Source organism: Typopeltis vanoorti, chromosome 19, assembly GCF_054136105.1.
Source record: "Typopeltis vanoorti isolate ZY-2024b chromosome 19, IOZ_Tvanoo_1.0, whole genome shotgun sequence".
Lineage (NCBI taxonomy): Eukaryota > Metazoa > Arthropoda > Arachnida > Uropygi > Thelyphonidae > Typopeltis > Typopeltis vanoorti.
Window position 1 is genome coordinate 105,655,207 of NC_143567.1, and position 15,454 is coordinate 105,670,660.

The 15,454-nt window shown below is 34.5% G+C and overlaps 1 protein-coding gene across 6 annotated transcripts in view; it reads left to right on the forward strand.

Annotated features, from left to right (window-relative positions):
- Positions 1-14,754, forward strand: part of LOC150096427 (uncharacterized) — a 46,600-nt gene extending 31,846 nt beyond the window's left edge. For 4 of the 6 annotated variants that reach the window (XM_090408962.1, XM_090408958.1, XM_090408960.1 and 1 more), the window contains 3 exons: positions 6,614-6,641; positions 6,760-6,954; positions 12,449-14,754. In XM_090408962.1, coding sequence (XP_090265088.1) covers positions 12,753-13,559 — 807 coding nt within the window. In that variant the 5' untranslated portion in view covers positions 6,614-6,641; positions 6,760-6,954; positions 12,449-12,752 and the 3' untranslated portion in view covers positions 13,560-14,754. The remainder of the gene's footprint in view (positions 1-6,613; positions 6,642-6,759; positions 6,955-12,448) is intronic. The other 2 variants (XM_090408959.1, XM_090408963.1) reach the window with 1 other exon arrangement.
- The last annotated feature ends 700 nt before the right edge of the window (positions 14,755-15,454 follow it).

A 15,454-nucleotide genomic window follows, 5' to 3' on the forward strand; every position in this document is an offset into this window, starting at 1 on the left:
ACTTGGTTTTGTATTCCAATTTTGTCTCCACGAGTTTAAATAAACCCTCTTTCCTTACCTCAATTAGAAAATTTTCCGTTGTTTGCTGCAGATAATCATTCAGATTTCGTTTTCTTCTTCAATAACTTGCTTTATTTGTAATAATCCTCTGCCTCCTTTTTTGCGTGATAGATAGAGCCTATCAACGCCACTGCGAGGATTGAGGGCATGGTGCATTGTCATTAATTTTCGTTTTTCGGTCTAAATCCTCCACCTCTATTTGAGCCCATTCAGCAATGCCTGCTGAGTATCTCAGAATAGGTAAGGCCCAGGTGTTAATTGCTTTTATCAAATTTCCAGAATTAAGCATTCACTTAAGGAGTTTCCTTAGTTGCCTTATGTATTCTGGTCTAGTTTTTTCTTTGATCTTATTGTGCAGAATTTCTGATGGTTCTAAAATTCCCAAATATTTGTAGCTATCTTCGAATTTTATTGCCTTGATTTTTTCATCATTGAGTAGCTCGATTTCGTTCAGATCTTCAAACTTTTCTCTTATATATATATATATATATATATATATATATATATATTTAAATTAAGGGGGATATTAAATCTCACATTATTTCAAAGCTGAATAAGACACTCAAAGATCGGAATCAAGGAGTTTCATGCCGAATATAGTAAACTATAAAAGTTTCGGCGGATTGTAGCGTAAGCTAAAGCACGTAGTTCAACCCAAGGGCAACTCGCTGCAAAGGTGGGTAAAGTTCTGATCACTATTCTTAGTATTACCCATAATGTAAAACACATCTCCTAGGAGATGTATGATGTTATACATTACTGTGGAAGGTTTTACCTTCCACAATAATGTATTTATTGTGGAAGTTAAGGCTTTCTACCCAGACCAGTTTTAAGCTATGTATGGGTGAAGCGGGCTCTAAAAATAAGATGATCCCGAAAGATTGCCCAACTCAGCGTTCTTCCACTCAGTGACAGGCTCATCCCATCACCGAGCAAAGCCATAATTATGGCTCCTGGGTAGAGCCATAATCTTAGCAGTGGCCTCACTGAGAGACAGGCAAAAACCTGTCTCCAAGCGGAGCCTCTCAGAGCCAGATATGCCCCTCACCAGTTTCAACCAATTGTATAGATGAAGCGGGCTCTAAAAATAAGATGATTCCGAAAGATCGCCCAACTCAGCATTGTTCCACTCAGTGACAGGCTCACCCCATCACCGAGAACTTCTCAGCATTGGCTCTACCCAGTGGCAAGCTCTACCCAGGAGCCATAATCTCAGTGGTGGCCCCACGCAGAGACAGGCAAAAACCTACCCCCAAGCAGAGCCTCTCAAATCATCAGAGTCAACCCCGCACCGGTTTCAACCCTTATTGGGGTCTCATCAGTATTACCTGGTCTACCTACTCACTACTACTTATGTACTTTGCTATACAAGTTGTCAAAAAGGTACACCAATAAATTACTTAAATAAAAGAGCCAATAGGCTTCACTTCGACGATGTAACATTATTTAAATTAAGGGGATATTAAATCCCACATTATTTCAAAGCCGAATAAGAAACTCAATGAAACTCCTTGATTCCGATCTTTGAGTTTCTTATTCTGCTTTGAAATAATGTGGGATTTAATATCCCCTTAATTTAAATAATGTTACATCGCCGAAGTGAAGCCAATTGGCTCTTTTATTTATGATATATACAGGGTGTTCGGGATAAATTTGACAGTTTCGTAAGGAAAAAGAAAATCTTCTTTGTATCTATTAAATTTAATGAATTGACAAAAAAACATTACAGGCAGAGTTAATTACAATACTATCAACAAGATTTACTCAAAATAACCACCATTAGCATCGATCACAGCTTCAATTCTGCTTCGGAACCTCGAACAAGCTGATGCTACAGTCTCCCTGGGAAGGGCCGCAAAAACTGTTTTAATTTTATCCATTAACTGGGCTTTTGTATTACTGGAAGTGCGATTGGTGTCTTTTTCAACTGCACCCCATACAAAATAATCCATGGGGTTAAGGTCTGGGGAGTTTGGAGGCCAAACATTTGGACTGGCGAAGTCGTAGAAATTTTCAGACAACCATTTTTGACTTTTCCCAGAGGTGTGGCAAGGGGCCGAATCCTGCTGCCATACATACGGCCTACCATTGGCTACCCTTGTTATCCAGGGCTTGACTACAGTTAGCAACTCCACGAACAAAGCCCGAATTCCAATGCCAGGGTTCTTCAACACCTGTTCCTGCAGATTTGCGAGGAATTCTGCTGTACGAACGCAATCAGATCGTCTGCTAGGGATCTTTCTTCTTGCTACATCCTCGTAGTCACCATTGCAAGTCTCTAGTTCATGCCTGATTGTTTTTACTGTATTCAGGGAGCATTGGGCAGCAGTCGTAATATCCTTATTTTGATGGCGGGCACGAATCATCATGATACAAGTTATTCTCTTCCATGATTCAGGTGGGTTCCAGCTATCCATCCTTTCTGACATCTTGTATATGAATGAAGAAGGGTCCAAACTTTTAAATGAAGAGAAGTGTGTGTTAATACATGTAACTTACGGAAAAATATAATTAATTATAAATATGTCAAATTTATCCCGAACACCCTGTATATATATATATATATATATATATATATATATATTATATTATATTATGTGAAAACATGTTAAGATATGCAATTACATCATATCCGCTCTACACAGACTACAAACTTAACATTACAACTGTTGTAAAATAAAACGGTAAAACTGATATTATGGGAACAAAGACAACAGCCAACACTTATATGGCCAGCAAGGACAGAACACAAAATATTTAAGGTAAAACATTTATGCCACTACAGAGTCATGCTAAAAAATTACTTCAGTTCAACCTATAGAGTAACCAGAAAAACGTATCAGACAACAAGACCACAGTGAGTAAAATACATAACATCTAAATATAATAGTCACTACAGGAAAGGCACCGGAAGCTTCTACATACCTGACATGATCAAAAATTGCCATTCGATGAGAGAAATCTAGGGCCCTACAGAGAGATAAAACAGCTGCTGTATAGATATCATAGAGAGATTGGAATATACAGGGAAATAACACACACACACACACACACACACACACACACACACACACACACACACAAATTATATCTTCATATATATGTTTTCAACACATACAGATAAACATTTAAATCTCTACCTCGCTCGCGACTGGTACTGAAACAAAACCACGAAACTGCCGCCATTTATTATCTTCCTCAGATAAGCTTTTGAGAAGTTTCAAGGAAGACGGCAAAAATGCCAGCACTGATAAATATATTAAATAAATAAATATATTAAAATAGAATATATCGATATACTTGTATACTGAATTTTTGTAGAGAATTAAAATAATAATAAAAATTATTATTATTAAAAAAGTCTGTCATTCTGCCAATTCAACGAGATTGAAACATACTACCATTCAACGAGAGAAACCTGGGGATTTAAGCATAGATGAAACAGGCGTTATATACATATTATAGCTAGACTGAAACATTAAAGGGAAATTACACACACACACACACACACACACACACACACACACAGAATCTATAACAAATTACTCTCAAACACCATTACAAGGACACAAACACGCCATATCCAAATCCCCCCACCCACCCCTCTAAAAAAAATTTAAACAGTGCTCATTATTTGTTTTCTTATGGTAGGTTCCAAAAGTTTCCGGTCCAACATACAAAATATGCACGAATTTTGAAACTCGTTCTGTCTGAGCACATTCATATGACAGTTAAATCTACACATGGGTCGTGATGGATACTGAAACGAAACCACGAAACCACTACCATCTATTTTTCTTCAGATAAGCTCACCAAATGCTTCAAGGAAGACACAGAAATGCTACCCATACAAACAAAGAAGTTTATCAGAAAAAAAAACAAAAAACTATATACTCAGTGATTTGTATACTGAAATTTTGTTGTGATAAATAATGTAACAATGATGTTAATCACCTATATGTAGATATGCTGCATACTAACAAACTTTGATATTGATATCGACTTATTGATACCAGGGCTGGCCCTAGGAATTTTTTCGCCCCTACTCCTATTTTGCCACCCTCATTATTACTAATATCGACATTACTGGGATCGCAATTAGAAGTACTTGCCATGAACTCAGAATTTTTGGTTTCAGTCCTTTTGCTTATTTTCTCTTGTACTACCTTAGCTGCTTTAGTTTTTAGATGTTTATGCAAAGCTCTACTTTGGTTCCGAATATCGCGTTCTTTTTCCGATTTTCGTTTGCGATATTCTGCTCCTGATAGTTTTATTCTTTTATCAGACATATTGGAATGTTAATATTATTTTAAAAACCAAATCCTAATAACTGTATATAAAAAAAGTATTATTAACAATCACTGTACATCTATATTTATGTATTTTGATTCTATTTCTTCAATTAGTTTATCTTAACCAATTTTCTCATAATGATCGTTTGGTCTCATTGTGTAAATGAGATTTAACCTCAGGTCAAGGTTAACAATGGAATCGGAAATACATGCAAGATGAAAGGTGTTCTGCTATCGTCACGTTGTCTGATATTAAAACCGAGAGTGCAATATTAAACACAACATATACTACATTATTTTAATTAATTATGATTTTTAAAAAAATATACAGTACCGTGAAGTTTTATTATGTAAAAATTTAATTAACTACATCCTCAAGTCTGGTTTCAACAGAGTAGGAATAAATGACTTTTTTATGATTTATTTTTCTGTAATTTAGGCCAATTTTGCCGCCCCAAAACTTGTTGCCCCGTGTAAATGCACGTGTTGCACCGTCGGTTGAGCAGGCCCATTACTATCAATATTTTTAAATTACATGTTGTAAAATATCCATATATTTTACAACATGAAACATATATGAAACATAATGAAATGAAAAAATACGAACGACAAAAAATAATATTGAGTCGAATACTAAATTGTGTGCTGTATTACTGTATTGCTATTGTGTATACAATATATAAGTATTTAGTTAGTAAAAAATGTATATTCATATTTATAATAAAAAAATAATGTTCTCTGCTTTTTTGTATTGAATCTTTGTACTGTACAGAAAATATAATATGTTTCATTGTATTTATGTGAATATTCTGCATGATAGTCATTCTAAACAAATATTATTATTACAATTATTATCATTATTATAATTATTCTTATTATCAATAACATGTATTAATTAAACTTACTGTAACAAAAAAGTACTCAGCAATGAATTTTTTATATCACAGTGTTAAAAAAAACGTTAACTATTTTAGAAGAAATGAGATTATTATTGTTACTCTTATTAAAAATAATATATTGAAAAATCCATTGTAAAAAAAATGAATTAAATACAAAATGCATAAAAAATATCAAAAGAAAAATGAAGAAAACTTACGTATAGTTATATAAAAATGATTCCATTATTATTATTATTACTGTTAAATTGTAGCGGACTGTGTGTTCTAAAATAGTAAAAATGTTATGTGTAGTAAAAATAGGAAGGCCACTACCCAGACCGGTTTCGACCTTTAGTGAGGTCTCTTTCAGTGGGAGCCACATCCGGGATAGATACCAAGAACTAATGCAGAAGTCATATATATATCATATACAAGTACACAAAAGGTGCTTGACTTTCCTAGTAAATATATCTGGATGTGAGAAAGATGTAGAAAGTTTTTTTTTTACCTGGGTGTAATATACGGTAAAGATACCAAGATTTATATACTTGGTTTTAATCCTTTTACTAAGTAACCACAAACAAAGTTTTTGTGCGTGAAATATAGTCACCTCCGAACTACTTGTATATAGAGACTAATGACTTATCACCTGCCTTAGTATGTATCCCATAATGCAAAGCACACCCCCCCTTTCCAAGGCAAAAACTTTGTACATCTTTCTCTCATCCAGAGATTTTTACTAAGAAGGTCAAGAACCTTTTTTTTACTTGTATGCGAGATATATATATGACTTCTGCATTATTTCAACCTTGGTATCTCTCCCGGGTCTGGCTCCCACTGAAGAGACCTCAATAAAGGTCGAAACCCGTCTGGGTAGTGGCTCTTCCCATTATGCTTTGCAATATACATGCCTGAAAAGGGGGGGGGGTGCTTTGCATTATGGGATATATACTAAGGCAAGTGATATGAAGTCATTAGTCTCTATGTACAAGTAGTTTAGACGTGAATATATTTCACGCGCAAAACTTTGTTTGTGCTTACTTGGGAAAATGATTAAAACCAAGTATATAAAATTTCTTGGTATCTTTAACGACGTGTATTACACCCAAGGTAAAAAAATGTTCTACATAAATGTTCTCTCTCTCTCTCTCTCTCTCTCTCTCTCTCTCTCTCTCTATATATATATATATATATATATATGTATATATATATGTGTGTGTGTGTGTGTGTGCACGTGCGTGCGTGCGTGCGCGTGTGTGTGTGTGTATTCTGTATGATAATAAACCTTGTTATTGTTAGAAAAAAAATATATGTATTTAATTTATCTGAGACAAAATAAAGTATTAAAAATTATTATTATTATTATTTCACGTCTCTTCATAGGTGTCGCTACCCTCCATGTTAAACAGAGGTATGAATTTTGTGCTTCTCTTTCATTTGCAGTTTATATTGTCAATAATGAATACTTTTAATTAATTTGATTATAATACCAACTTCGCATATTAACTTAACCTTCAACTGTTTTATAGAAGAAAATGAGAATTTACCTGTTAACTAGTGATTTTATGAATGTCTCGATCCTTGTGTTGCATCGCACCTTTGTTCATACGACGTTTGAGCGATAACTTTCGACGTGACCCCATACGTGACCTTCAACCCTAAGTTCTTTTCTGCTAGGCAGAGGCTTCTCACGCATATAAGGACTAAGAAACAACTAATTCCAGGTATGATTTACTGAGTTTCATTCTTCTACGGCTATTTATATTAGAATTCTTTCAAAATGTTACGACAGCGACTGTTACAATCGAAGTACAAATATTCTTATCAAAATGGAAAAAATACTATGCAGCCACTGTTAAAAAAAAAAACCTGCCTAAAAAAGGGTTAACAGTCACATGACTGAGAGAGAGAGAGAGAGAGAGAGAGTGCAAAAAGTATTGATCGAAAGAATAGGAGTATGGCGGATGTAGAATGAACAGTTGGTTGTAATGAGAGATAGCTTGGTTCGCGGAGTAATACACAGGACGAAGCAGGAGCTGCAGCGATTGCGAAAACATCTGGCGAGTAGGTCAACTAATATCAGAAAGAAAGAAGTGCGAGAAAAGGGAAATGAGTGCTTGTCTAAGAGAGAAGAAAAATCAAGGAGGGAGTCTTCCACTGCGGTTCTATCATAACTGGGTGATTGGCGAGAGGTCTACAAAATCGTAGACACAAATTAAAGGAAAAAATTAATGATGTTAGTGAGGGCCTTAGAGCTCAAAAGGGTAAAGTGAAAGAGTTAATCATTTTGGCTGGGACGAATGATTTGAAAGGGGAAAAGTATGGTATGAGAGAAAACATGAAAAATTTGATGTTCAGAGTCTGGAAAAAGTGTTGTTGAATGAAGCAAAAGTGGATATGCCAAATCAGGAAAACCAGAACTTTTAGGAGGGCAGATGTTGAGTGAATATGCCGATATCAATGAGGCAGTTGAGTGGAAGAATGTGCATAAAATGTCTAAGTTAGTATCAGTGGTAACAAACCAGAATGGAACGATTAATATAAAACACCAGGATAGCGATGAACGCAAATAGCTTTAACACTTTATGAACACTAATGCCAGCAGCTTTTCATACAAAAAGGAGGAGGTTTTAACATTAGTTATTTCATCCTGGCCAAAGGTTATTGGCAGTGAGACATGGCTGATAGAGGATGATATAGTCAGTATAATCGAATGTGATAGGTTATTATATATATTATAATAACGTTACTGAACGTTATTATATATATTATATTTATATAATAACTGCAGGCCAGTGAAAATGGCATACTGAAATGAAAGAAATGGGGAAAAGAAAAAAATATATATATATAAAATCTCTTACGGAAACAAACAGCTGAAGAAAGAAAATAACGAACTAAGATGAAAACTAGCAAAATTAAAGATAAAATTCGAATAATCTCAGGAATTGGCTTACAACCCAACTCTAAAGATTGAAGATATACCAGAAGACAACACAGAGAGCATACAGCTATAGCGCACAATTTAGTAAATTGTATGAAAGTAAAACTTGTCAGGAAAGAAATCGAACTTAGTCAACAGTTTACAAAATGAAAAAAAGTTTGCCCTTCACATATCTTCACATAATTTCTCGTCACTACAGGCTAAAGAAAGATTAATTAAAGGCAGCAAATAAATAAATAAAATAAAATAAAAACAAGAACAATTTCAACGAATATAATTTGCTACCGGAAAGAAAGCCCTGTATACGTTGAACGATAAGCTAACATCATAATACAGAATTCTTCTGTATCTTTCCAGGAAAGAAAAACAAGACAAGAACTACAAATACCCGTGGCTCTAAAATTGGATAATTATAATTTTTGTTATTCCTAGTATTACCTGAGACCTCCGTTAGCCAAGGACTAATCAAGGGAGACCATACGTCACCGAAACCAGCCTTCGGTGATGTCAACTTTCCTTTAAATGCTTTCACTCAGGATTCACTCACAATCCCTAAAGTTAAATTATACTACTCACTCTGCTGTTTCAAAGAAAAACCTAGCACTTTATCTTTTCTTTCTCTGTATATGTACACAGAAAGAAATGTGTATATATTTCCCGGAGTGTACGTTAAAGGCATCTACATGTGTCTAAATTACTTAGCCATCCTTTGAATACTTGTTCTTTTGGCGATTCTAATGAAGAAGGGCCATGAGAAAGGCAAATATATAGTCCTATGATTATGACCGTTTACAGTACTGTTTATAATTAGCCAACTTTTTGACTGATTTGTTAATGCACCCGCTTCGCAATCAATATTTTGCGGGTTCGAATTCTGGCATATGTATGGATGTCTGCAACTGCATTGAAGTGTGCGGTTACTCTAGAAGTTTTTATACTATCTATCACTGATAGTGAGTAAAATAATGAGAAATTTTTTTCAACAGAGGAATGTAGCATGCTTGAAGCACTCCTGATCCGAAGTCTCAAACAGTGAGTGAGTTCCCAGACTAGAACATTTTCCCCTGTAAACTGCTATACCTAGAGCTCGCTCCAGGCTAAACATGGAAAAGTAGTCAGCATTAGTAATTTTGAGTGAAGAGGTGGACGGAGAACAAGAATTTAAAACTGGTACAGAAGCCCGACGACTAAAGACGACACGACAATTTGACTACGAGCATCATGACGAAACGCCACAATCGCCAGAAGATAAATTACAGTTCCATCCTCAAATGGAGGAGATATAGATCACTAGTTAAAATAATTATAATGATCAGAATGTGAACACGAAAGAACTTCGTATTACAGTGAACAGAGCAAAAACACTGCTCACTGTAATAGAAAGAAGCGGATTGCGCTCATGACAACACCCTCAAGGAAGGAGATTGACGTGACAACATTTGAGAGAAACAATCAAAGAGAATGCTACTGCGTAAACTGCATATGACAGAAATCGAAAACAAGCTGATGGCATAGATAACAGTGTTCGTTTATGATAGAAATCAGATGATGTGTGACGGTGCTCTGAGAATAAGAGAATGATCGTAATTAATGTATTGCCATAGGACTATGGGCTTGGTCAGCCTTGTTTAATTTTATAATAGTGATATGGGAAATGGTTGATTGGGTTTATTTCGTAGTTAATAATGCGAAATTTGAAATTGCTAAGATACGAATCCGACATGGACTCAATCTCAGCAGTATCTGGATGATGATCGGCGAAATGATAACGGTACCACTCGGTTTTGCCAGTGTAAAGTTCAGTGCTTTTGATGGAGGGACGGTATTCCATCATACTCACTAAACTTCACTACTGAAAATTAATTAGACTACAGATTTAGGATGATAACAAATATGTAGTTGACGTTTGCGGAAATATTTCAAACATGGCAAAGAGAAATTAAATTAGTATTCAAAACTGGAAATCTCCTTATTGTTCAAATATAAAAATGTCATCTACTAGGGTCTATGCACATCAGAGAAGATCATACAATCCTTATATTAACTTTTGTTATCAAATGTCATCAATATGATTTGCAGATCTGCGGAAAACGTCATTATAAATGATGATATGGGTGATGAATATATACGAGCCGAATAGATATCCAGAGTAATCAGAGAATGCACTGCAGATCTTGAGTGTCTAGAAGTGAATAAGTATGATGTGCATCATGGGGAGAATCTATTTCCCATTGAGTCTTGAAAATGCATTAATTAGCATGTAATAATAATAATCATAATAAGTGGAAATTTAGGTGTTAATCAATTTTAACTCTGAAACGAGATCACTCAAATGCTTATTGTATGCAGGAAAAATTTCAAATGAGGGTCATGTTTTCTTTCAGAGTATATGTTAGATTATCTACTTCTTTAGTCACACTCGGTGCTCGGTGCTGTGACTTTATGACATTTTATAGGTTTTCTTGTCTAAAAAATGAGAGGTTCATCAATAATGAAACAGTTGAATCAATATACAGATGGGATTTATGCAATTACAGATTAACGATTTACAATCTGATATAAAAGTGAATCTTCCTCTGTAATTAAAAGCATGCTGGATGACACATTTTCTGAATTAGTCAATTCTTGAAATCTTGGTGTAAATAAAAAGCGAGATTTACGTAATTGGTGCCGTTTATGGTTTCATTTGAAGATTTGGAGTTGGGAGGTAATTGTGTGCTGTTAGAAATTCTTACAAGTAATCTGCAAACTCCGTCATGTTCTACTTCATCCAAGAAGAAGTTAACGACTTCTTTAAGGAAACAGGATGTGAAAAAAAAGCGAAACATACAGTGGTAAAGTCCTATTTAGTAATGCAAGCCATATCCAATGTATAAGGTAAAGGATAACACACATTGATACTCTGAAATCACACAAATTTAAATTGATAAGTTAAGAAAATGGTGAACACCATAGAAGAAGAGAAAAAAAAGAGTTTAAATTCACTGTTCTAATGACACTTAATTTTTTATTTTATTTATTTTTATTTAACAGATAAAAAAAAAGAAGTCTTTTTCTTCTCAGTAGTTTAATGGTGTTGCATCACATGGTTAAATTGCATTTATATGGCTTCCAGTAGCTGCGCTATTTTTTCTATAATAAATTTTCTGGAAATTATGCAAATATGATCACTGAAGTAGCAATTATTTATTATGGGTACTGTTGTTTAATATGCAACAGATGCAGTATATGGCATTCATATCATCTTTCTTCTTGTAGAGAGCTTATATGCTGGTTAAACATGATAACTAATAATTAAGGAATTGACAGCGTACACTAGAAATATAAATTAAATAAACTTTAATATATACTTTCCGATATTTCGGCAAACGTCACGTTGCCATCTTCTTGGGAACTTAATACAAAGACAAGTGTACACAAGTACTACATAACAGCAAATGAGAACCAAAGCTAGGAAGCTAACTTTTTCCTAAAGTCCTCATGGTGCCCCCTGGCGGGCTATATTGGTTCTTGACCTTTGGGCTGAAGTTCTTCTGATAAATGTTTCCCAAATTTGGGGCAGTCTCATGCATCCAAATTTGTTGAGGTTTGGCATGTTCCTAAGGGTTGAGGCTGATTCTATGAATAGTCTTTCATATTTGAACTTGCTGCGGTGTATTACTGTGGCTTTCTTCCATCTTATTCTGTGGCGAGTATCCAGAGCGTGGTCTGCAATCCCAGAGTGGCTGTACTGGTGAAATCGGATGTAATCCTTGTGTTCTGAGATTCTGATATTTGCTGTCCTGCCTGTTTGGCCAAAGTAGGACAATTTACAGCTGCAAGGGACCTGGTATACATCAGGTAGGTCTAGGGGAAGTGGTTGGTCTTTAGTGGAGCGGATAAGGGATGCCAATTTTCTATATGGTCTGTAACAAGTGGTCAAGTCATGTTTTTTCCCCAAGAAGATGGCAACATGACGTTTGCCGAAATATCGGAAAGTATATATTAAAGTTTATTTAATTTATATTTCTAGTGTACGCTGTCAATTCCTTAATTATTAGTTATCATTCATATCATCTGTATACCATTGCTTTTTTTTCCACAAGACAAACACTGAAAACTTAATGGAAAAGTAATAAGCATCACTTCTGTTATTTAATAAAGAATATAAATGTATCCAAAATCAAAGCATTAGACCACAATTTTTGTCATAATTACTCTTCATTTTCAAACACTTTCCATTCTTTATTGTTCATATAATGAATATGAAATGCTATTTTTTTTTTCTTTTGTAGAGAACCATACCCCATGCAAAAAAGGAATGCTGAGATACTCCAAACTAATTTAAAATAATGAGGAAATCCAACACAAAGTTTGAAGAGAAAAAGAAATCACTTGATTCTGTAGTAAGTACTGCACTGAAAAATCAACGAACATTATTTCCTCTAGAAATCCAGTAAAGAAGTGTGTTGAAATTAGCAGTTCTTAAAAAAGAAAATAGCAGCAAACAATTGATTTGAAGGATTACAAAACACTCAGCAGAAAGAGAATATATTACCTGTGACGCAAATTAAAAAGCAGTTAAAAAATCTGAAATAAATGGATTCAAGAATTCACGCTAAGGACAAACACTTTATGTGCACTGTCTGTGGCAAAAATTTTTCACGTTCACACTCTGTTAAAGTACACATGAGAAATCATACTAATGAAAAACCATTCGAGTGTAGTTTTTGCAGTAAAAAATTTACAACAGCATCACTTCTCAAAATACACTTTAGAATTCATTCTAATGAAAAACCATATAATTGTACAATCTGTGAAAAGAAATTTTTGCAGCTACATAATCTTAAAAGACATTTAATAATTCATACTAACGAGAAACCCTTCGTGTGTACAATCTGTGAAAAGAAATTTACCCAATCTGATAATCTTAAAGTACACTTGAGAATTCATTCTAATGAAAAACCATATAAGTGTCCAATCTGTGAAAAGAAATTTTCTCGGTCAGATAGAGTTAAACTGCACATAAGAATTCACACTAATGAGAAACCTTTCGAATGTACTATTTGTCAAAAGAAATTTTCTAATTCAACAGATCTAAAAACACATTTAAATTGTCATAGTAATGAAAAACCATTCGAGTGTAGTATGTGCGGTAAGAAATTTAAAGGCGCACCAAATCTCAAGAGCCACTTGAGAATTCATTCTAATGAGAAACCATATAATTGCGCAATCTGCGGAAGGAAATTTTCTGTGTCAGGGAATCTTAAAACGCACTTAAGGATTCACACTAAAGAAAAACCCTTCATGTGTACAATCTGCGAAAAGAAATTTTCAGTAGCAGGAAATCTTAAAACACACTTAAGAATTCATACCAAAGTCGATCTCATCGAATGTACTATCTGACTAATGAAAAACACTTCTAGTGTAGAATGTATTAAGAAAATTTCTTGTTCAGGATATCTAAAAGAGCACTCGAGAATTCATACTAACGAAGAAACATTTCAATTGCTCAATTTGCGGAAAGTAAATTTTAACTTCAAAAGATCATAAAAAAAAAAACTTGTGGACACACATCAATGAAAGCCCTTGAAATGTATCATCTCTAGTAAGAAAACGCCAAAAAATTCATTCTGATGAGAAACAGTTCTAAAGTAAATCTGTTAATTTTTACCTTGACTTAATATTTATACTAATTTAAAAATAATTTCTCCTTAGTAATGCAAAGATTTTTTTTTTTTAATTTTGGGGGTAAGAAACTATAGAAAACTAACATCCTCTTTTAATACACACTCAGGAATTTCCTCTTCGTGTTTATTATCACATGTACCATCTCTAGCGGACATGAAGAATAGGTCTTTGTATTGTATTGCCTCTGTTGTAAAAAGTTAAAAAAAAATAAATAAAAATTACATTACAATCAGTGTGTTGATAATCGTTGCTTCCTAAATGGTAGCACTATTTTAAGTCTATCTGATAAGGTATGGCGGTCTGTCCTTAAAAATACTGGTGCACACTCTGTTTGATCACATCAAAGCTTTTGTGGCCAAGCTCAAACTTTGGGAGGCACAACTCGCAAAAAAGACAACTCATTTTCAGCTTCTCTCCGAGTCCAACATTTCGTCTCTTGATGAATACGCTATAAAATTAGTCATGTTGCGAAGTGAATTCGAAGAGAGATTTAGAGATTTTCGTAACCAAGTCTTCTTTCGATTTATTTTCAATGCCATTCAGTGTCAATGCTGCCGAAATACCAGGCTCAGTACAAATGGAGCTGCTTGAACGCCAAAACAACTCTTCTTTGAGAGAAAAATTATTCAATATGTTCTTGCTTACGTTTTACAAAGACTACATTTCTGAGGACGCATTGCCTAATCTTCGCTGGCATGCTTTGAAGATGTGCACTTTGTTAGGAAGCACATACTTATGTGAGCAGTTCTTCTCCAGAATGAAGTATGTGAAGTCCAAGACAAGAACTCACATTACGGACCACCATCTCGAGAATATTCTGCGCATAGCGACTTCCAGCATTGGTGCTAACATCGACAAGCTGGTCAAGGAAAAACATTCCCAAGTTGCCCATTGACATTGTAAAAATGAATTTTCTTCATTAAATTATCTTTTTTCAAGTATTGATTGTATTTACTTTTCATGAACCTGACTCCTACCTACGCTCGTAAATCTGAGTTTGTTTATTTTTATAAGATGTCATGTAAAGTATCAAATGTACAGCGTTCCTTGTAATATGAAAAGCATCTTACAATTCTAAATGCTGCAGTATAGCTTAGTGGCCCGCGGGCTTCATTGAAATTTTTAATGCGGTCCGCACTGTCTGAAAGGTTGAAGACCCCTCTTAAGGAATACTTTAGAATTCACACTTAATGAAAACCTTCACATGTACCTTCTGTGGAAAGCAGTTTTCATATTTAAAAGCCCTTAAACAGCATTTTAGAATTCACACTAACGAGAGACCATTCACGTGTACCATCTGCGAGAACACATTTTTTAAGTCACCAGACACCTTAAAACACACTATAGAATTCATACTAAAAAAACATTCAATTGCACGATCTGTGAAAAGAAATTTTCCACATCAGACTTTCACTATATGTGACAAAATTTTCTCAGTCAGGACACCTTAAAGGACACTTTAGAATTCATACATGTATTCTATGTAAGAGAAAATTTTCCATGCCACAACACCTAAAACACCACATTCTAACTCACACTAAAGAGACACCCTATACATGTACTGTGTGCAGCAAAATTTTTTTTCGCTTAGACAACCTTGAACAACATTT